Source organism: Chaetodon auriga, chromosome 1 (genome assembly GCF_051107435.1).
Source record: "Chaetodon auriga isolate fChaAug3 chromosome 1, fChaAug3.hap1, whole genome shotgun sequence".
Taxonomy (NCBI): domain Eukaryota; kingdom Metazoa; phylum Chordata; class Actinopteri; order Chaetodontiformes; family Chaetodontidae; genus Chaetodon; species Chaetodon auriga.
Window position 1 is genome coordinate 1778748 of NC_135074.1, and position 22383 is coordinate 1801130.

Genomic DNA, 22383 nt, shown 5'->3' on the forward strand with positions numbered 1-22383 from the left:
TGCAGCGAAAATGTTGAGGCGTTTCCTTTGTTCATCATCTTTTGGTACAGCTTTATTTTTGTTCAGGCACCTCAAACGAATTCATGAAATGTATCCTGGGAAAAATATGATTCTAAAATGTGGTCAAATGGGATGTTGCTTGCAAAATAACCTGTATCATTTTGCACGATGGCAAAGGTTTTTTTTGTTTTGATTGAGCATGAAACTTGTTTCCATGACCATGACCATTAAGTGAACAAATCCCTCGGAAGATACTAGTTCTAGAAAGGGATAGAATAAGACATTTCAAATCTTTTGATGTCCAAATGTCCTATGGGTGTGATTCACAATTTTATGTCGTGTCAGAGAGCTGTATCATTTAATCTGTCAACATTGTTGCATAATTTTCCAACTGTGTAGCTGCACTTTTAGCAGTTTGTTTTAAATGTCAGTGTTTTAAACATATTTACACTGGTTTATTCAAAATGTAATTTAACTTGTTATTCAAAAGTCTAGACTGTATTCCTCTCTTTTGTTGGCATCATGTGTTTGAGTGTTGCTTTTTTCACTTTGCATCCAGTGGTGAATGCCAGGGATCTTTTTTCCTCTGCAGGTTGATACTTGTCAGTGGTTATTTTCTATTTGTCATTAGTTTTATAGTTACGTACAGTTCATCCCACTGTGCTGTGCATTTTAATTGCACCCATATTTTTTTTTACTGAATTAATGTCACCAAACTTCACCATGCAGAGATGGCGTGGCACCATAAAGCCAAACAAACAGAAGTGTGCAGCATGGATTGTTATCTCTACAGTGTTTTCAATGTGAATGTTTGCTGTAATGTATGTTTACATTTGTTTGCACTTTATTCAAAATGTGACTTGTTACACCAGTAAGTATGCAGCATGGATTGTTGAACACACTGTATGGAAATTTGTTAAATAAAAATTTGTACTAAACATTATGGTGTGTTTTTGCAGCCTTTTTACTGTTTTGTAATATTAACTCCATAAGTGTTAATAAAACATACTTTTAAGTGTTGAATCTTAACACTTAACAGAGTTCACATTAAAATTAACTCAAAGTGAGAGTTCTATTTTACTCTATATGGGATATAGTTTCAACTCCACAAGAATTCAGTTTTAACTCCTGAAAAGGGTTAAAAGATCAACTCCTAGAAATGAGTTACTTTAACTCTGTCCTCGAGTGAATTTGATGGTCTCACATGTACGGTCAAATTGAGTTGATTTGAACTCACTGAGAGTTTTTTCCAAAGGCCAGAATTTACTGCGTAGAAGCATTGTTAAATTATATATAGTGATTAATATCGATATTGATCAAAATGGAAAAAAGATACTGTAATCATATTTTTTTTCTTTTGGTCATTTTGCCTTGCCCTACACTGGCTGGGCAAATCAATACTTCTTTGGTAACTAGACAATATCCAAAGTGTTACAAATGCAGGCAACTCATATATATATCCATTTATTTGTTGTGTCTATCAGCCTGATTTCAGAACTCTTGACAATCATCAAACTGGGATTAATCCTTACTGAGAGACTGACAGGTGAAAATATTAAATTGAACAAAAGCAGACAGATCTTCACATCTCGGTCCCTCAACTTCATGATAAAGAGAAAACAATCCATCTCAGCATCACAGACAGTTTGTATAGCTGATTAAATTGTGACAGAAGAGGACTCTGAAAGTAGAAGTCTGCCCTCACAAGACTTTGCACCCAATTGCTCTTTTCGTTGTCTTGGCCTTTGCCTTTTGTACAAAAACAATTAAAATTACCTGGGTTTAAATAAATAACAATTTTAACCATTTACATCTGGTTGTTTTTTGTTACTTCCTTACCCCTAGCGAACTGGGTTGTAACAAAAAGTGAGGAAATAATCTACATTGACTCCACCACTTGACCTTGTCATATCAAAGTTTCCAAAAAGGACTCCAGCAATTGTCTGCAATGTTGCCTCAAACCACATTTCTCATCTTGTCTCTGGCCTTCAAGTGATAAAGATGTAGCTAGCAATATTAGGCTACAGAAATGAAATAACTACCAACTGAACAGCAGAATAAAACCTCACCACAGCAGACGACACAGAGATGTATCAACAATACTCCACAGCGACTGCAGCCTCAAACACACATATTGAAGCAAAGACAGTTGCACAGTTTTTTATACAGCATATAATACTTTATGTACCAAGCAAAGCAGTGGTAGTTGTAGTGGTAGCACCTGTCTGAATGTCATTCTGTGAGCCTTGTGACCCGCAAAGTCCTCAATAATCTACTCTTGGTTCAAATTCTTTGCCTGATCACTCTGGGTTAATATATAACCAGTCCCCTTAGCTTGTCTGTCACTGCACTCCTCGCAGTTTTCAAACATTTTGAGCTGAATGAGGCTCTGCAGTCACAACTGTGACAGAAATTGTGAGCAACAGTATAAAGTCACACACCTCACTGAATGTTCCTCAGCAAGGTGACAAATGTCCAAGTCAATACTGGCAGATCCAGTGTGACCATTTTAGCACTGAGCCAAACCCAGCATGCACCTGTTGGTCACACATCAATCTTGGGTGTATTTGATTGCACCACTTGCCAGCATGCTTGCCAGTTGGTGCATTAAATCAGTCATTGATTCAGGTAGGTGCAACCTTTTTTAAGTATGCTTAGGTACAATAATGATGACTAGAATTATGTTCAAAATAAAGCATTTTGAATAGTAGCATTAGAAACTACATATTTAAATACAAAAACTGAACTCGCCTTTTTGTTAGAAACAGTCAGGCAGTGAAGACAGGAGCAGCAGCAGGCCAAGCAGGAGGGACTATGGCAACCAAAGAGATCTCTGTGTTTACTCGAGAAACTACAGCTCACAATGTGCTGTGTCAGCACCACTACGGACTGTTCGTTTTAAAAACCAACAGCAAGAAAAAAAGAGACAACCAGAGCTATGCATAATGTAACATCTGTGCTTGACTGAAATGTTTCCCATTACTCTTTCCCATTTGACTCACGCTCACTGAAATTAGCACTCCCCATGCCGTTTATTTCTAAGTTGCTGGCCCTTCTCAGTTACTGGCCCCACACTCTGGAACTCACTCCCCAAATCCCTCCATGACTGTACCGACCTCAACACTTTCAATTCACTCCTCAAGACCCACCTCTTCAGATCAGCTTTTAATGTTTGAATTGTTTGGTTTTCTTTTTTTTGTATGTTCTTATTGTTTTTATCTGATCCTTATCCTGTCAAGTGTCTTAGAGCATTGTTAAAGCGCTCTACAAATAAAATGCATTATTATTATTATTATTATTATTATTATCAGAATCAGAATTCCTTTATTGACCGGGAAATTGTTTTTGTTGCAGGTGCTCCTTACAAGAATTAAATTTATTATTAGAAATCCATCTTATCTATTAGAATTATTAGAAAAGAAAGAAAAGAGAGAGAAAATATATATATAAAAAGCAAATATACAACAAAATATAAAACAAAATACACATACTGGGAGAATTATTATTAATAATAATAAATTATTATTGTTATTATTATTATTATTATTAGTGATACAGTGCTTTGCCCCTGCTGTGTTGTTATTCTGCGCATTTCTTATTATTACTGTTAGTGATACAGTGCAGAGGCAGAAAATGGCTCTTTTTCTCCGCTTTTCTGTCTGCCCCTGTGTGTCTGCCTGGGGGGCCCCTGTCGTCAGTGGCAACCAGCTCAAGTTGCCATGACAACCTCTGAGCCTCAGTACTTCTCTGAGCACTCCTCTCCCACACACCCAAACACACATATGAAGCTTCGTGTGATTAGAGATACACACACACACACACACACACACACACACACACACACACACACACACACACATGTAACCAGGGTTAAAATCCTCAAATGTGGCCCAGTAGACCCCTATAGCATTTACAAGGATCTCATGCAGTGTTGTCTGTGGTGTTTACTAACACAAACACAAACACAAACACAAACTGTGTGTGTGTTTCTGTGTGTGTTTTTAATAGCACTGCAGTGCTATAGAGGTCAGTGTTCTGTCTTTAGTACTGTACACTGACCTCTATAGCGCTAGCCACGCACCCCGGCGTTTGCGCACTGTATCAATCTCAAAATTTCCCGCCGGGGGGAAATTTTCTAGTTATTATTATTATTATTATTTAGTTCAAACCACAGGCAAAAATGTACACAGAATGGATGGTGGAGACAGTCAATCCGCTAAGCAGGGGGTTAAGAGTAGGGATGTATACCGTGGACCGGTACTTTTCGGTACCGGTCCGTAATTGGGTCGGTACCAGGGTACCGTTAAGATTCTTGCCTAACGGTACTCTTATCGGTCCTTTTTTTTTTTTTTTTTTTTTGGAGATTTTTATCTGCGTCTACCCAGCCGTCGCGTAATTACGTCACTGCCGCCGTCTACAGGTGATGAGCTCAGGCTGAGCCATCATGTCGGTGAGGGTCAAGCGCTCAAAAGTTTGGGCGTACTTTGTCAAAGTTAATGATAACGTGGCTCGATGCAGTCTCTGTGAGAGAGAGGTTGCGTCCAAGGGGGGTAACACTAGCAATATGACCAAACACTTGGAGCGCGCTCATAACATGAAGCTAAAGCAGTGCGGCGTGTTCGATTGCTATAAGAAACATGGGCGTGGTAGTGGGGGGAAAAGTGGACCTGACTACCCAGGGCCCGAGTTGGGAGAGGGGCCCATGACAATCCTGATTTTTTTTTTTTTTTTTTTTTTTTTTTTTTTTTTTGTGACGTTTTTATTTCGAATGAATTGGGCCCTCCAATTTATTGGTGTCATAATTTATTTCAAATATATTTATAACATCAACTGAGAGAATGAACTTTATGTCACAGTCCTCCCAACATATTGGACATTCTGGGGGCCCCCCCTCTTGGACGCGCAAAATGGTTTAGTCCGCCCGACAGCGACCGGCGACAAGTGGAACATCAGTGAGCCCGGACTGAATGACTTGGGGGTCAGACAGCATGCTGCCCAAAAAGCAAAAATCGGGGTATCAAAAGAAGAAAGAGCGGAAGGCAAAAGAAAAAAGGCAGAATGAAGGGAGACAGCTGTTGACTGCTTTCTTTCCAAAAGGTGAACCGAGTTTGCTTGTTATGCAAAATCCAATTAAAGTTAACGTAGTCCACTACAGACAGCTGCTGCTGATGTTGTATGCTCATGTGAAGTCTTTAGCTTTGCTAGTTTCCAACCAGGCTGCTTGCAGCTTTTTGCAGCTTTAGATAACGTTAGTTGTCACTTTACATCTCATGTCAGCAAGGCTTTATTTCTTTTTCTGCAAGCTGAAGAACAATTTGACAGTCAACATTTTGTACTATCGCAAGCTCTGTTGATAAAATGACATAGGCCTTTAATGTAAAAAGCAGAAACCAGTCACAGCTTCTTTTTTTCACATTGAACCTTAATATTTTTCTGTTCATTTATACTGTACCATCTCATTACAAAAGTAATGCAGCTTATTTGATTTGATCCTGAGTGTGCAGTTGTCTCCTGTTCTCCTGTTCAGGAATAAATGTTTTTAAATCAAAATTTGCAAGAGTGTCATGGATCAAAACGTTAGTACAGAAACCAGATGTAGCCTAATGTTTTAGGTATTTGAGCAGAAGTAGACCAAATGCATCAATTCAGGTGGTGAATGAAAGAACCACTCATCAATATAATCTGATCTGGCTGTAGCTTAAAACCCTATTTATGCTTTTTTAATTTTAAATAAATACCCTCTTTTTGTCTTTTTCTTCTTCTTCTTCTTTTTTTTTTTTTTTTGCCCACGCGCCTCGTGCACTGGCATGGATAGGGGCCCACTGACATTGAGAGTGTACAGGGCCCAGAATTTGGTGCTACGCCCCTGATAAGAAAGCTAGTCAAGTTAGCAGCCCGACGACGGCTAACGCTAAAGACTGCATCACCGTGTCAGCGCCAGCGGCACCCGGCTTCGTTTCTGCGACGTCAAGTCACGGTAAGTTTGCAGATGTATGGATGGATGCGGGCATGCATGCGTGCGAGCGAGCATGCATGCGTGTGTGTATGTGTGTGCGCATGTGTCAATATATACTGTATGTATGCCTTGTACAGGCTCCAGTATATTACCATGTATGGCTCTGTCTGTTTACAGTCTGGTTTGAACAAGATGTTGTTCTGACACTGTTCTGTGAAGCTTTATTATTACCTTGTGGTAATTAAAAAAAGGTTGAATCTTTTAACATCTTGTAACGTCTTTATTTTTTACACCAAATTACATGTTGTAGTATCGATAAGAGTATCGATAAGTATCGGTACCGATAAGGAGTATCGGGATCGGTATCGGTATCGATAAAATCCTAACGATATACATCCCTAGTTAAGAGGTCACAAAATATAAGCGTTAAGGTAATTTAGTAACATACTAAGCATCCACCCATGTTACCTGAAACAATCTGCTAATACAAATCTTTCTGGATCTGATATAAATCTGCTTGTTTCAAGTACTGTTTTGATTGTAGTGGACTGATGTGCTGTTTTCAGTAAATATCATGATCTTAAAGGGTATTCACCCAAATTACAAAAAAAAAAAAAAAAAAATACTTATTCATGCTTTTATTTGTCAAAACCTATAAAAATAAATCCAACACTATGCATGTAAAGATACAACTTGAGGGAAGTAAGAAAATACATACTACATAGACTTACACCATACAAGTAAGGTCAATATTTACTAATATCTATATAGCAGCCCGAGCTCCGTAAGCAGTTGAAACTTAGAAATTCTTAAAAAAAAAATCTGGAAACAAGTGATGCTGAATTAGTAATATGAGGAACTGGTGTAATACTGGATTGGTGTACTGGTAAGTGCAAATTAGCATTATTTGTCAATTACAGTATAATTATGCAAATTTGATTTTTAAAACATTAGGGTTTAACATATTGACGCACTTGTACATCTCTTCAAAATGAGTTCAGCAAAGTTGATCAGTCTACAATACCGTACTGTACTGAAAAGAATCTGTACTGGATACAGGTAATGTGTTATAATGCATCACATAACTTATATTAATTCATAAACTGCACATGTACTCATAATGAACTTATGTACAGTTGGTCAGTGTGCAATACTATGCATTCTGAATGTTTTCTAGTGTGTGCACTGTATGAATATACCATGTTAAAACACAAAGGAACTGAATGGACCTCCAGAAAGATTAATGCAGCATATAACTCATAAAACTAAACTGTTTCATCATCATGTGTCATCACAATGAAATTATGTATAGTTGATCAATGGATAATGATGACAATTTTGAAAAATCTGTTTTTAAAAAAATATTTTTCATGAATACCTCATTAAATGTGCAAATGTATGCAAATACAAAACGCTTGACACTGCATGAAGTCATGCACATATCGATATTGGAACAGTATATGTATTACTCTAGTTAACTCACCCAGGTGGTGGAAACTTGCAGCTACTTGAGTGTGATGTGACAAAACTTCAGTGGAGAGACACACACACAACACACACACACACACTCACCCCCAGCTTGCGGCTGCGCATGCGTACGTAGCCCTGCTTGACAACGTCATTGAAGTTGGAGGCCATCTTCAGAGGGGCGGTAACCTGCTGATTGTCCTCCAGGAGACCATCCAGATGTTTCTTTCTTTCCTCAACCAGCCCTTGCTTACCGTTCCTTCTTTTCCAAAGCTGCCAGCTTCTTAGTCCGGTGTAGCTTTGTCTTTTTCACTTTCAAACCCAGACCGGGGACTGTGTGTTTTCCTTGCTATAACCTTTCTTGTTTCCATCTATCCTCCACTCTGTTTGTCCTCTTTCACAAAGCTCCTCACATCTCCAACCATTCCTTTTCTCCTCTTTCTGTTTCCCTTTGTGATCTTCTGTTAGATTTGTTTCTTTCCTTTGCCTCTTGCTCCTCGGGCGTTTTTCCTTTACTTTGTTGTCCTTTCATTCACTGTTCACCAGATGGTCTTTCCTCATCTTCCTTTTTGGCATCTCTAAGAAATGGACAGACAAAGAGAAAGAAAAAAAGACAAAGGCAGGCATGTAGAGAGATAGAGGCAGACATGTAGATATGTACCTGTGTGTGTGCATCTCTCTCTCTCGATATATATATATATATATATACGTATATATACATATATACGTATATATATACATATATATGTGTATATGTGTGTGTGTATATATATATATATATATATATATATATATATACACACACACACACACACACACGTATATATATATATATATACACACACACATATATATACATATATATATATATATATATATATATATATATATATATATATATATATATATATATATCTCTCGAGGGAGAGAGATAGATAGATAGATAGATAGAGAGAGAGAGAGAGAGAGAGAGAGAGATAGTTAATTGAAGAGTGAATATTAATAAGAAAGCTGAGACTAAAACAAAACCGTAATGCTGTGGGCTGTAAAACCACAACATTGAAATGAAAAACGCTAAAGCACTCTGCAGAGTTGGTGATAATTCTCTTTGGGTTCATCAGTAAGAGCCACCTCTTTCATGTACATGGGATAATTTGGTTCAGATTCAATCTTAAGAATATCATAGAAGATTTAAATTAGCAAATTTCTTTGATTGTTGTCAAAAGCGTTAATTTAACTGTGCCTAAAATGCTACTATAGCTACTGTAGGATGTTGAGTTGAAGAGATGTATATGGTCAGTGATTTGTTAATTTTTAACAGGGGTGATGGCCCAGTGTGAGCACCCCCCTGCTGCAACACCATCAACCAACACACACCCATGTACACCTCTCAAAAGACATTGGTGCAAGACAAGTTAACCATAACTGACATTTCAAATTTTGTAATACCATTTTATCCAGTTATCCTCTCTTTCTCCCTACTAGTCTTTTTCTAACTGTGTATTAAAACAATTTGTGAATAAATATTATAGCAATATAGGAACCATTGAACCATTAGGATGAAGCTCTAAAAGAACTCTTTGTCTGGGATCTCTGAGAACCACAGAAAGCAGACACAACAGAATCTTTTTCCTTCTCTACAGATACTGATTCACAACAGGTCTCGATTACATCAAAACAGGCATTTCTCAGCCATCTCAGAACGTCTTCTCATGGATGTAATCTCACTGTGGATCTTATTTGCTTTTTTACCCAGTGTTGCCCCAGAGACCATCATATAACTGAATGGACATGAAAACAGATAAAAATGACTGCAAAATAAGATGGAATTAAGACAATGCATAAAAACCACACAATATAATGTTAAAATCTAGGTAAACATAGATTAGAATAAGGTAAATCACAGCACAAAATGACAGTATAGGTAGGTTAAAATACATACATTGAATGCATAAAATCAAGTAAAATACAACATTTTAAAAGAAATGCAGCAGAGTGTAAGCATGAGGCAAAGCACGAAAGTGTCAGACCTGTATCAGGAAGTCATAGCTAGTGAAAGGCAAAAAGTAAGAGATAAGTTTTTAGCTCTCTTGAAAATATTCAGTGAGCTTGCTTCCCTGATATCTGTAGGTAGTGTGTTCCAGAGTTTTGGGGCATAACGAACAAAGTCTGCATCCCCAATTTTCTTTCGACTGCTTTTGGAAACCTCCAGTAGACCAGTGGCGCTCTCTCCTCTTGGTTCTGGTTAATAGAAGAGCTGCAGAGTTTTGAATGAGCTGAAGTCCCTCAGTCTTTTTTCGGGAGGCCAGTAAATAATGCGTTACAGTAAAGAAGTCGGCTTGAAATAAAGGCATGAATCAGTTTTTCATTATCTTCTTGGTTTAGAAATGGTCATACTTAAGATATGTTTTGAAGGTGGACAAATGCAGTTTTCGTCACCTTGTTGATCTGGGACTTGAAGCTTAGATCTGAGTCTAGGATAACACCAAGACTTGTTACTTCAGATTTAATCCAGGGAGTTAATTCCCCCAGATTATTAAACACCATTTCTTTCCTTGTTTTACAGCTCACTAGTAGGATTTAAGTTTTGTCCTTATTTAACTTCAAGAAATTATTGCTCATCCATTTATTTAAAGCCAAGAGACAGTTTGTAATGGAGTCTATAGCTGCAGCATCATTTGGTTCAGCACAGATGTACAGTTGTGTATCATCTACATAACTATGGAAACATACATTGTGTTCTCTAATGACTTCAACAAGTGGCAGCATGTATAATGAGAACAGTAATGGACCAAGGCAGCTGCCTTGGGCAGCCCCAAAACAGATGTCATGATTCTCAAACACATGATCTCGAAGACTGGCATAAAACTTTCTCCGTTTGATGTATGTTTTAAACCAGTTTAAGTTTCAGAAAAAACAAACTGTTCAACGCTTGATTAGGATATCATGGTCAATCGTATCAAACACTGCACTTAGATCTAAGAGGACAAGAACTGAGACCTTATTTTCATCACAATTTAGTCTGAGGTCACTGATGATTTTAGTAAGAGCACTTTCAGTGCTGTGGTGTTTTCTAAAGCCTGATTGATATTCCTCCAGAATATTATTTTCTTTAAGAAAGGTGTTAACTTGCACTGAAAATATCTTTTCCACTACCTTACTGATGAATGGGAGGTTGGATATCAGCCTATGCTTACGCCGTGTTCCCACCGAACGCGATGAAAGGGATTTAATCGCGCGTCAAATGAAATCGTGTCGCGCTACACGCTCCAGTTTTGATGCTGGTCCAATATGCAAAAACACGCCTTGTCGCGGCATCGCGTCGCGCGACGAGCCCGCCCAAACAACAACATTTCTTCCGCCATTTCATTCTCTCGTCGACCATGGCTGAAATAACCACCATCGCTAACCACCATAGTCCATACACCTCGCTCACGCTCACCCAGGCCTGGTCTTTCTTGTTCCTGACCCTGTAGAGGGCACAGGAACTGTCACACAGCTCTGGGTGAGTGGTGTTGCTCCTCCATTGTTTCTGGCGATTTGGTTTGCGCGGCGAAGGAACACCAGGACGTCCGTATGTCAGCACGTCGATGACGATCTCAACGCTGATAGGCTGTCGCGGCGCGTCTTCACGCGAATTCGCCGCAAAAGTTCAATTATTTCAACTCGAGCGATCAAGCGATGGCACGATGGGGCGACGCGATGGGAGCGATTTTCGCGGCCAACGCGTCCATCGCGCCGCGCGATCGCGTCAAGCGCATCGCCTGGCGCGATGATGCCTCAAATCGCGTCTTTGCATTGACTTTGTATGTAATCTTGTCGTGCGATCTTGCGACATCGCGTTTGGTGGGAACACGGGGTTAGAGAGTGTATTACTATCTAGGTTGGGTTTCTTTAGTAATGGTTTTACAGCAGCTGTTTTAGAACCCATTGGGAAAGATGCCTGTTTGCAGAGATGTATTTATAATCTTCAGGACATGACTTGAAACACTGTTGAACACCTGATTTAAAAATGCTGTAGGAACAGGGTCAACACATGAAGTGGATGACTTAGACTCATGGACAGTCTTGCAGAGCTCAGCTAATGCAATACAGGTGAGTTTCCCCATGGTTGCATCTTTTTTACAGGGTTTATTGAGCTAATCTTTATTCACATCAGCAGCACTGCTGGCTCTGATTGAGGTTATTTTGTTAGTGAAGAATGATGCAAGTTCTTCACAGTTTGATGCAAATAACTGTCAGGGGTTGGGGGCAGTGTTAAGCAGCTGGACAATAGCGGAGAACAATATTCTAGAGTTGCCAGCATTCACTGTCATAATCTTGGAAAAGCAATTGTTTCTTGTCTGACATATTGCTTTGTTACAGACAGTCATGATTTCTTTAAATATATTACAGTGAACTGTGAGTCCAGTTTTCCTCCATTTCCTTTCAGCTGCTCGACAAATTCTCTTCCTCTCATTAATACTGCTGTTGTTTAACCATGGGGAGATTCTGTCAGTTGACCTCTCTTTAACCTTTAGGGGAGCAACAGAATTTAAAGTAGATGACATGGTATTGTTGAAATGTTCAACCATGTTATTTAAAGAGCAGTCATAGCTGGTGACTCAAATGATCTCATAATTTTACGAAACCTTTCTTCAGCCTTGACATCAAGGAATCGTCTTTGAACCAGAAATTCTCTTTTAGTCTTTTCAAGTTAAGTTTGGCATAAAAACACACACAGTGAAATCAGAAATAGGTAAGTCAAATACTGAAACACTGTTGATGTTTAACTATGTTGTTATTACCAAGTCCAGAATATTATCATGCTGATGAGTGGCTTCATTTACATGTTGGAAATGTTCAAAGCTGTCCAGTAAATTCATAAGCTCAAAGGCTTTGGAGTCATTCTTTTTGTTGATGTGGATATTCAGGTCTCCATTCAGGATCATATTTATTGTCGTCACATTTATTTACAACAAGTGCTATCAGCTCTGAGAATTCCTGCACAAACAGTGATGACTATCTTGATGGTTGATACCATGTAACAATAAGCACTGATAATTCTCCTTTCAGCTCAAGAGCAGATATTCAAATGATGAAAATTCACCCAGGTCAATGTCATTACACACAAATTGTTTACAGAAAATGGCTGCAATGCCTCTTCCTTTCCTGTTTTGTCTGACTGACTGGTAAAAAGCATAATTTGGAGGACAAGTCTATCAATATAGCTACACCGGTAGTGCTTTTTAGTCAGGTCTCAACAAAAACATAAAATGCTGCTTTTCAGTTATCACATCATTAACGAAAAATGATTTGTTAGCCAGATGATAATGACATTAAAAAGAACTAATTTCAGCTGTAGGGATTCTGGGAGACAAGTCCGATTGTGGTTGAACAATTGCAGATTACTGAGACAGGTACATGATGGTCTGATTGTTACGATGTGTTTGACCATGCCACCAGCTGTTTAAGATCACCAGCGTGTTTAAGGAAGTGGCATGGCATCTGTCTCATTTCTGATGGACAGCTGAGTGATGATGTCTGTGGTTACTGTCTAATAGTTCACCAATTTGACTGAGCTTCCATGTGGTAGCTTTTACTAACTCCTTAAGAGGTGATTGTTCTTGAGGCTGGGTCCCAGGAGAAAGAGATAGCGGTGGAGAGATGGATGAGGGGTGTTGGCTCCTTGACTGGAACAGAGACATCCTCTGGATGCCTTGAGTGATGTGAAGCAGAGGGTCTGGTGAGGCTTCCAGCCTGTGCAGGCTGACCCTGGCACTTACCTGTGTATTCTTGTTTTGGTACAGTATGCCAAGAGCATGATGCAGGTTGGTGCCCTAAAGGCCTAAAGCATTCTTTACAGTTGCAAAAGATATTGAAGTTGTCAATAAACCTTATCCTCTGATTGAGGCATTCTGATGTCAGCCATATATTCAGGGCAAGGAATCAGGATTTGATGCCTTTCCCCAAGGTTGCAATGGGGCCCAATATGAATATATGTTTTGATTGAAAATCGATCAGTTTGTGCAGTAGCAGGCAAAAGTCTTTCAGGACTTCAGGGCCAATTTTCTTTCGCAGAATGTCAAAAGATCCAACATTCTGATCACTTGGATGTGCAGAGAGGATGCCTGGCAGCATCTTTGTTAGCTCTCTGACATAATGTGTCATTCATGGTGAGATTTTCAGTGTTTCCCATTCTTACATGCCTGACTATAGAGTTCCCAATTAGAATGGTTTCGATCTTCTTTTTAAGCTGTGCAAGTCTCTCTGTCAGTCCAGGCAGTCGCTCACAGTCTGTGCAGCTCACAGATTTTGCCTTATTCTCTCTGTCTTGATCGCAGGTTTCCAGTCTCAGAGACAGCAAAAAAGGCAAAAGTGCTGCTTGGCGGTCATACTTGCATAGTACTGAGATTAAAAAAAAAAGTGATAAAAGATATGGTGGTAGCCTTCTGTTTCTTTCATTAATTTAAATATCTGTCATGTATAAGTATCTAGGATCCACTTTCTCACTTTTGGCAGAGACAAACAAGGATATCAGCAAATGAATGAAAGCAAAGCAGGAAGCATCTGCTCTGGAGGAGAGCAAGAAGTGACGAAGTTGTTTAAGATAACGTTTTCTATTTTGAAATAAATTTTCTGTTCATCAATAAATTGTGAGTGATTTGAATAGACAGTGTAGCTGGATTTACAGAGATCCTGTCCCCGGGTTGTCATGGCAACTGCTGGAGAGAGTGTTGTGTGTTTTTACTGCTTAAGTTTGCACATTAACGTTGCACTGGACAATGTGCTGTCAGCTCATTGAGGCTCAATATATCTGTGTCAGAAATAAATACGGACCAAATGTCTGAACCTTGTCAGTTTTGTGTTGGCACAATCAGAAGAGATGTGACTTTAATTAATTGATAAATATTATTTTGTTTTCCCCAATCCTTCCAAACCTTTAATAAATCCTTCCTGACCTTTAATAAACATCTGATTCGAAATTTTGAGAAATAATGCTTGCCATCAGATGTATAGGCCACAGTGTAGTATACAACTGAGCATTTATAGCATATAGTTTGGAGAATATTATGGATCCAAGATGAAATTGACAAAAGGATTTGAGTGAGAGAAAAAAAAATTACAAATCCGTCTGCTACTTCAACACCACATCAAGTGCCATGGATTTACCAATATACAGCACAGTTATGCTGTTGATATTTCAGAACCATGGTTGGGGCTATAGATTCTAACTTGCACAAACCTCATTCAAATAAAGGATCAATAAATCCAGCAGACTAGACATATTATTGAACTAAACAAACCATCTGACCCTGCTACAAGGGGATGGCAGGTTAAAAATTGGGATGCATTTCTGTCATTTTACTAACAAGGGGGGTGGCATCCCCCCTCATGTTGCCTAGTGGATATATCACTCCTTACTGTAGGTATAGGGCTTCTCACTTAATGCATGTTCAAGGGAGACGCAGCATTTACAAATTTTTAGCTGTGTTTATTTTGCAGTTTTACACAAACTAACCAAGTAGTGTTTTGCCATATAGCACAAGCTAACACTAAGTGCTAGCTTCTACTTAGCAATCAGCATGGTCTCCATATGCAAGCCCAGTGACCCAGTCGGTCAAGCGATACATACACAGGCCGGGTCTAAGCTTTGGGAATTTGTGAATATAATGCATTTGGAAATGTTTTCTAAACTGAAATATGTTAGCATAGCCCAGGGCAAAACAAGTGCATGGTTGAGACTGCTACATCACAGCACTAAACTAACCATTCTGTGCAATCAGTTTCTTCTCTTGGAATTTATTTGAGTCATCCTTTTTTACGCTGTATGTAGCTGTTGGCATAGCTATACGTGTAAGATAAAGTCGATGTCACTTCTCTCTTTTTATATAGGCCAGTGCATCATTACAGTTACCTGCTGTTGAACAGCAAGAATGCTGACAGAGCACAAGCCACCACATCATCGGGGGATCCTCTTTTCAAGAAGGGAGAGTGCAGAGCCAAACCAGTGAAGACTGAGGTGACATTTGTAAGTGGTAACTTTTTTTTTCACTCAAAAAATAAACATTTATATTGTACATGACACAAAGTACCACAACTCAGTACTTTCAACACAATAAATAAACCAAAAAATACACACTTAAATACCTGAGAAACTACAAAATTCAAAGTGCAAAATGTCACTATATTAACAGTTGTTCAATAATCTAGTAAATGATACTAGTGATTCACTTTTTTGGGTGTGTGTCTGTGTGTGTGTGTGTGTGTGTATGTGTGTATTGCACAGGGTAAATTGATCATTTGATGGACATGGTCATGGAGAAGGTCTTTGTCGACCCATCATCGTACAGAGCTGAGATTCTGAAGATAAACATCTTGCCCGACCTGTCTTCACAATATGAGCATCCAGACAAGGAGGAGGTCATCACTAGCTACATGTCAAGATTCAATCAAGGGAGGGGGGTTTGAAGCCTCCGTATCCTCCCTTAGCATCAGGAAACTCCCAACGTATTCGAAAATATGATCTGAATTTGTGGCATTGGCTGACTATATTTAGTTTATTATGATGTATGAACAGTGAAGTTAAGTAGGTTATTATAGATAAAACTCACTGTTCTATCCCCCTCAGCTCTTAAGGACCGCAGTCAGCCCTGTAAATGTTGCATGTGTTCTGCAGTGAGAACACATTTAGGCGAACAGGTTCTTAACCTGGATGGTCAATCATGCATGGAGGCCTTTCATCCAGCTGCTGCAGCCGTCTTGTAACCTATAATGCATAAGGTGAGTATCTGCAGTAGCATGTTATCTGCAATCATACACTGCGATCATAAGTGTAGGTAAAGATAATGTGACCTGTGGCACCTCCTGGCAGCATATATTCTCAGGCTCTGACTGCATTGTTGCACAATTTCTACATGTGCACCCATACAAACAAATTAAAAAAATGAGGATTCATGCATGTATGAAGCTAAAGAAATAAGAAACCTTGCATACCAGTATTTGCAACCAATAATAACACCCACGTTTTAGATTTGAATGTGTGTGCTCTAACTAGCTACTTTTTCTCGGCCTGAGGTGAATGGCCAGTAGTGCTGGTCAGCAGTGTCCTCTGTGTGCACTCTGCCCATTCATGTGTAAATGAGAAGGAGCGCTTAAACTAACAGCACAGTTAGACCGGTCAATGTCTCAGCAACCCAGTGGTTGAATTTGATGATCGACATCTCTATTGACCAGTCAGAGTCAAGAGAATCGAGGGGCAGCACCCAAGTTCACCATAGAAACACCCATGAAGATCCAGAAGGAAGTAACCCCAGAGACAGTATACTGCATGAAGAGCATTCCACCCACTCTAGAAACCCCCTCCTCTTTAAGTAAACAACCAGGACCATCGGACTCTCTGCTTTCACATGATACCAGGCTTGTGTGGTTTGTGTGACTTTGTGTGACCTAGTGAAATCAGCAGACGCACTAAAGTGGACATACACTATTTTTGTGTTTTTGTTACATGCCCATATAATTTCTTTGGGTATGAATTATGTTTCGTTTAGGTGGCAATGTTTGGTAGAGGCTTTTAACTGAGTTTCCCCCCGTCATTCTGGTATGCTACAAGTTAGGATTGGTGCTTCCTAGCATGAGCATTGACCGTCTGAACTGCAGGCATCTCACACTGCCCCCTGTACAGGGGGCGCTCGAATTGAAGAGAAAAAAAATAGAAAGACATTTTTTGACTAACCATTCAGAAGCATACTGCTGAATTCTCTGAGGTTCTGTAGGAGCCTCGCCTCCCTTCAGGATCCGATTCAGGTTCAAACATGTGTGGCTGAACTACTGAAGCACTTGGTCTGTTCATTGCCGCCCTGTCCTCTACTTTCACACAGGTAGTGCTACGTTAGAGCCTAAGCTTGCCCCATTACCACAGTAACACTTTAAGGGTGGTGCAGCAGTAGCTCATTTGCATTTAAAGCTACAGACACCAGAAACAGCGCATTCTGAAAGGGACTGAACAAGAGGGAAACAGAGGGAGGTGAGAATCTTTTCCTAAAAGCTATTTCCAGCAAACAGCTTCAAAAACATGTTTCATGGAACTCATAGACCTATGTAACTTACTGAAAAAGCTTCATAATATGGGACCTTTAATCATGGCATTCTATCCCTCGTTTTATGCATGTTTATTTTATTTTCACTGTTATTATAAAGTGTCTTTTTTTCCTCCATCTTGGTTTACCTTAATTTTCTATCCCTGCTTATATTCATTCTGTCTTTTTTATGTGAAGCACTTGGTGCATGTAATTTCTTTGCTGTAACGTACTTTCAGCTGCATTTCTTGTATTAAAGGTGCTAAACTGTATAAAATTTCTTATTATTTTAATGTTGTTGTCTACTGAGTTACCATCTCAAACATAGGGTCCAGGCTGTCACTTGCAGTGTTGTTTGGATCACCAGTTCACTGTAACAGCAACAAACATTAAAAATGTATTTATCTTGGGGTGTATGCTTTGAATGTATGTATGTTTTGCCACCATATGAATATGGTCTATTGCAACAGCTTACTGTATCTTACCTTATAAAGCCAAAAAAAGAAAGAAAGGGGGGGAAAAAACCCTTCCAAACAGAGACTGGGAGAAAAGTCTGATTGTCAGGCTACTGTGAACTACCTTACTAGCACGATTGGTGAACAATTCATGTACCATCCAGAAACGGAATGCTAACAAAGTGGCTGTGGCATTGTTAACATTACTAGAGACATTATCTACATACTCTCTCTGCATACAGAGGTTGAGCTTGAAAATACAGAACAGAGTGGAGGTGAAATCCAATCTAATAAATGTGATTAGTTTCGAAACGTCTTGTGATGTCAGTCAGTCTCGTTCTTCCATTGACATGTTGAGCTGAGATTTAAGATTAGGGCAAAGAAACTTTCCCCCCATATCAGATGAATGTGAAAACAAGCTGCACAAACATCATTCTGCATAGTGAAGCTAAAACATGCAAGTTAAGTAACAATAAGGAAAATACATTTTTGACTGGCAAGAAGCTTTAATATAACTCAGATGCTCTTATGTATATAGATACAGTTTTTGGATGCTGTAATAAGTCGTCTCCATGCTGATTGTGGAGCACTTCTTATGTAGTGACAAGAGTGCTACAAACTAGATCATTTGCTTTGATTTTGGAAATGAAAGTCTCAAAACCCAGTTAAGCACACATTCCAGGTCCAATAAACAGTTATGTTACATTTACTTCAAATCTGATTAAGGAGAGTTCTGGTACCACAGTCCTCAGTATAAGAAAATGCACTGCGCCAGTCTCTAGATGGACTCGTTCAAGCACAAAGAGACAAAGGGGATGAGGTGACAATGTACTTGACCTAGTGCTGGAGTAATCCATGTGTAAAGTACAACAGAAACACACACAAAGATACGCATTGTCATTGCAGTGAATTAGGACAATTGCTTATGGTAATGAATGGCTGTGGCTCAGGAGGTAGAGCAGTTGTCTGCCAATAAGGAGGTCGGCGGTTCGATCCCTGGCCTCGGCAGTCCACATGCCAAAGTATCCTTGGGCAAGACACTGAACCCCAAAACTGCCCCTGATGCTGTGCCATTGGTGTGTGAATTCATATGTGTACGCTTTGGATAAAAGCGTCTGCCAAATGACTAATTGTAATTGTGATTGAAAATGATACACAAGTGGTGACATGATTTGTACACACATTTATGAATCATATGCATACAGATTTACATGTGCAACCAAATGTGTGTGTGTGTTTGGGGCGGGGTGTGTGTGTGTTTCTGCTATCAAGCTAGGAACAGCGTGGCAGACCTTTTTTACAGTGGATCAGTGGTAAATCTCCCTGACAACAGTGGAACAAATACATGAAACATTAATAAGGGTGTCATTAATGCGCGCGCACACACACACACACACACACACACACACACACACACACACACAAACACAAGGATGGGAAAGGAGGAGACGTTATGTTGGTGTGGGTTTAGGTAACTGACTCAAACATTAAACAAACACACAGAAGTGGAAGAGCACACAGTCATGCAAATACAGGCACAGATCTCAATGACAAGAAGATACACCGATAGATGTGAATGTGTAACTATTTTTGCCACTGTCCTAATGGAGGCAGAGTACAGTACACACTCTGTTCAAGGTAGAACACCTTGAACATAGTCATGAATTATAACATGAATAAGTCATTACCACAATCATCTATAGACATTAGTGTATTTTCCATAAATTATTAAGTACATTGCCAGGAAAACTACTAGCTTCTGGAAGAAGCCTTACTCTCCATTTTTTATTGAGAACCACCCAGTGCAATGGATAAAAGATTTCAGGAAAATATAAAATTCTAACTTGTCTTGCTGTTTTGTGACTATGATTAAAAGCTGCTCTGATCAATATTTGTATGTCAGCAATGGTTTAAATGGTTTTGTGTTATGTGAAAGGGGTCACTCCTTGTAATGAAGCCACACAGAACCCATGGGGCAGGTAGAGTGGATTGTCAAATAATTCTAGGGTTGGTACTTTGGTCCTCAAGTCTGTATGTCAATGTGCCCTTGGGCACTGAACAGCAATTTGTATGAGTGTATGTGTGAATGGGTGAATGTAGCACGTGTTGAAAAGCACATTGAGTGGTTGATAGAAAAGCGCTATACAAATGCAGTCAATTTTCTTTTACCAACTCAGCAGTTCTAAAAAGCTCTACTGCTCTACTGAGCATTTTAATGTCCTTCAGCTCTGTGTTTTGGTTTTACAGCCCAGCGCTGTTGTTTTAGTTCTGTCTCACTGCTCCAATCAACGTTGTTTCAAGCATCAACAGCTGTTTTCAACCGAAAAGCTGAAGATAAATCCATTGCACACTACCTCCTTAGCACCAAACAGCAGACAAAATTAGAGAATAGCTAGCGAATCATTTAGGATCTAAAGAGCCAGATATTTCTGTCAGGAGTTGGTGGAGGAGAGTGAATATTGGATTTACATTCTCTAGGTGACCAGAAACATGTTTCCAAATGAAGGATAATGCTGCTCAAACTTCAGAGACAGCTTCGCAGCAGTATCAAGGAGGGCAAGGTCACCTACAGGAGAACGCTGGAGGCCAGATGCAGCACTGTTACGATCTGCTATAAACTGTCTGTTCCTAGTGTTTCTTCTTTCCCTTTTCCCCAGTTTCATTTTGCTGTCTGTCTGTTTCGCACCTGACTCCACCCTGTCAGCAGCGCACCTGGCACGCATCAGGCTGATTAGGCCACAGGACAAAAGGGAGGCGCTCAGTGTTAACTGTTGCCAGATTGTCCGGAATCGTCCCCGGCATCCTTGTTCGTTCCTTATAGTCAGCTTTTCTGCCTTGCCTCAACCTGCGTTACAGAGCTCCTTTTGTTTGTTTGTTTTTTCCACACTCAGTGCCTTTTGTTTATTCCTTATTGTTGGTATGATTGATATAATCAACCAAATAGCCATGCAAGGGAAGGATACTGAGGGGTTCACTCCTATAAATACCTTGGCATGTGCCCAGATGTGAGGTTAGAGCGGGCTGGGAAAACAGGGACCCTCTACAAGAAGGGCTGGCTCGACTTCCTGCAGAGGCTCAGAGGCTTCAATGTCTCTAACAAGATGCTGCACAGTGGACCATTTAGCATCTGTGGTGGCCAGTCAGTAATGTTTTATGCTATAGTGGGCTCATTAACAAGCTCATCAAGCCAAGTAGAAAAGCTGGCTCAGTGATCAGAGCATTACCTCTTTCCAGTTGCATTTGCCACAACTTTAATTTCACTTTAAATGATTTCACATTTGAAAGCAGAGAGCGGAGAGGCTGGTCGAGCTATACTTGCCATCAGTTCTGTGACAGTTTTCCCTTCATCTCTTTAAATTATTTGGGACAAACAGACACTTTGGAACAATTTGACTTTGTTCAGTGCTAGCAGCTCAGCAGCAGCAACAAGGCACTCCAGAGTTGAATGTGCTTTCAGCTTACCAATTAGCTCACTCACCACAAGACTTCCCTGCATAACACTGCAATGTGGTCTTGTGGAAGCTGCTTGTTAGACACCAAAACAGGATTGGTGTTTTTTGTCACTGCAAGCATGTCTCCACAAACTAGCATAGGCACACTGGCTTGCCTTTTACTTCAATGAAAAAAAAAAAATAAATAAAATCATTTTTTCTTGTAAACACTCCACATCTACTTTCCACATAATGCATTGATGTGACACCAATCACTACTTGCATGCTGTGTTCAGAGACCTCTCTGTTAGTCTGTTATTTTAAGAAATTTTCTTTTATTTCTGAAAAAGTTATTGATGTCTTGAGATTTTTTTTTGTGTGTGTATTTCAGAGTTTCTTTTTTGTATTTATGTTTTGTTGGGCTGGATCAAAAGGTCTTGCAGGCCGTATACAGCCCATAGGCCAGAGCATCCCCACCCCTGAGCTAGATTAACTTTTTCATAGCCCAAGCATCATAATTTGGAGCTTCTCAAGTGATAATTTTAAATAATAAGATGTGTGTAGAAGTTTGAATGGGATTAACAGAGTTGTTAAGTCAGTCCTTCATTCAACTAACATTGTCGCTGTGAATTATATGTCAGAAAATGCAGTGATGCAATTGGCAAAAATGTTTGTGAACAACAGTGATTGTCAGAAATTTTTTTGGCATGTTCTCCCTCAAAAGCTTTAAAAAAGGTTGTTGTTGTTTTTTTTTTATAAAAAACAAACAAAAAAAGAAATCACACATAGAAATGAGGGTGCAACAGAGTAACTGAACCAGGATAATGTCATGGAGAAGAAGAGGAAGAGACAGTATACTAACTGACTCTCATGATGATTAAAAAAAGGCTCCTAGAACATTTAGACCAACTGAGCTGATTTACTGTTTCTAGATCCTCAAACTGTGCATTTTTACACATCTTGACTAGCCCCGATTTGGTCATATAAAAAAAGATCAAAAACTATGATATACAGAA

At 39.4% G+C, this 22383-nt stretch overlaps 1 protein-coding gene across 3 annotated transcripts in view; it reads right to left on the reverse strand.

The window, feature by feature from the left end:
• dok4 (docking protein 4) overlaps positions 1–22383 on the reverse strand; it is a 124083-nt gene that overhangs the window by 67083 nt on the left and 34617 nt on the right. For all 3 annotated transcript variants that reach the window (XM_076725430.1, XM_076725801.1, XM_076724586.1), the window contains exon 2: positions 7529–8001. In XM_076725430.1, the coding sequence (XP_076581545.1) occupies positions 7529–7594 (66 nt within the window). In that variant the 5' untranslated portion in view covers positions 7595–8001. The remainder of the gene's footprint in view (positions 1–7528; positions 8002–22383) is intronic.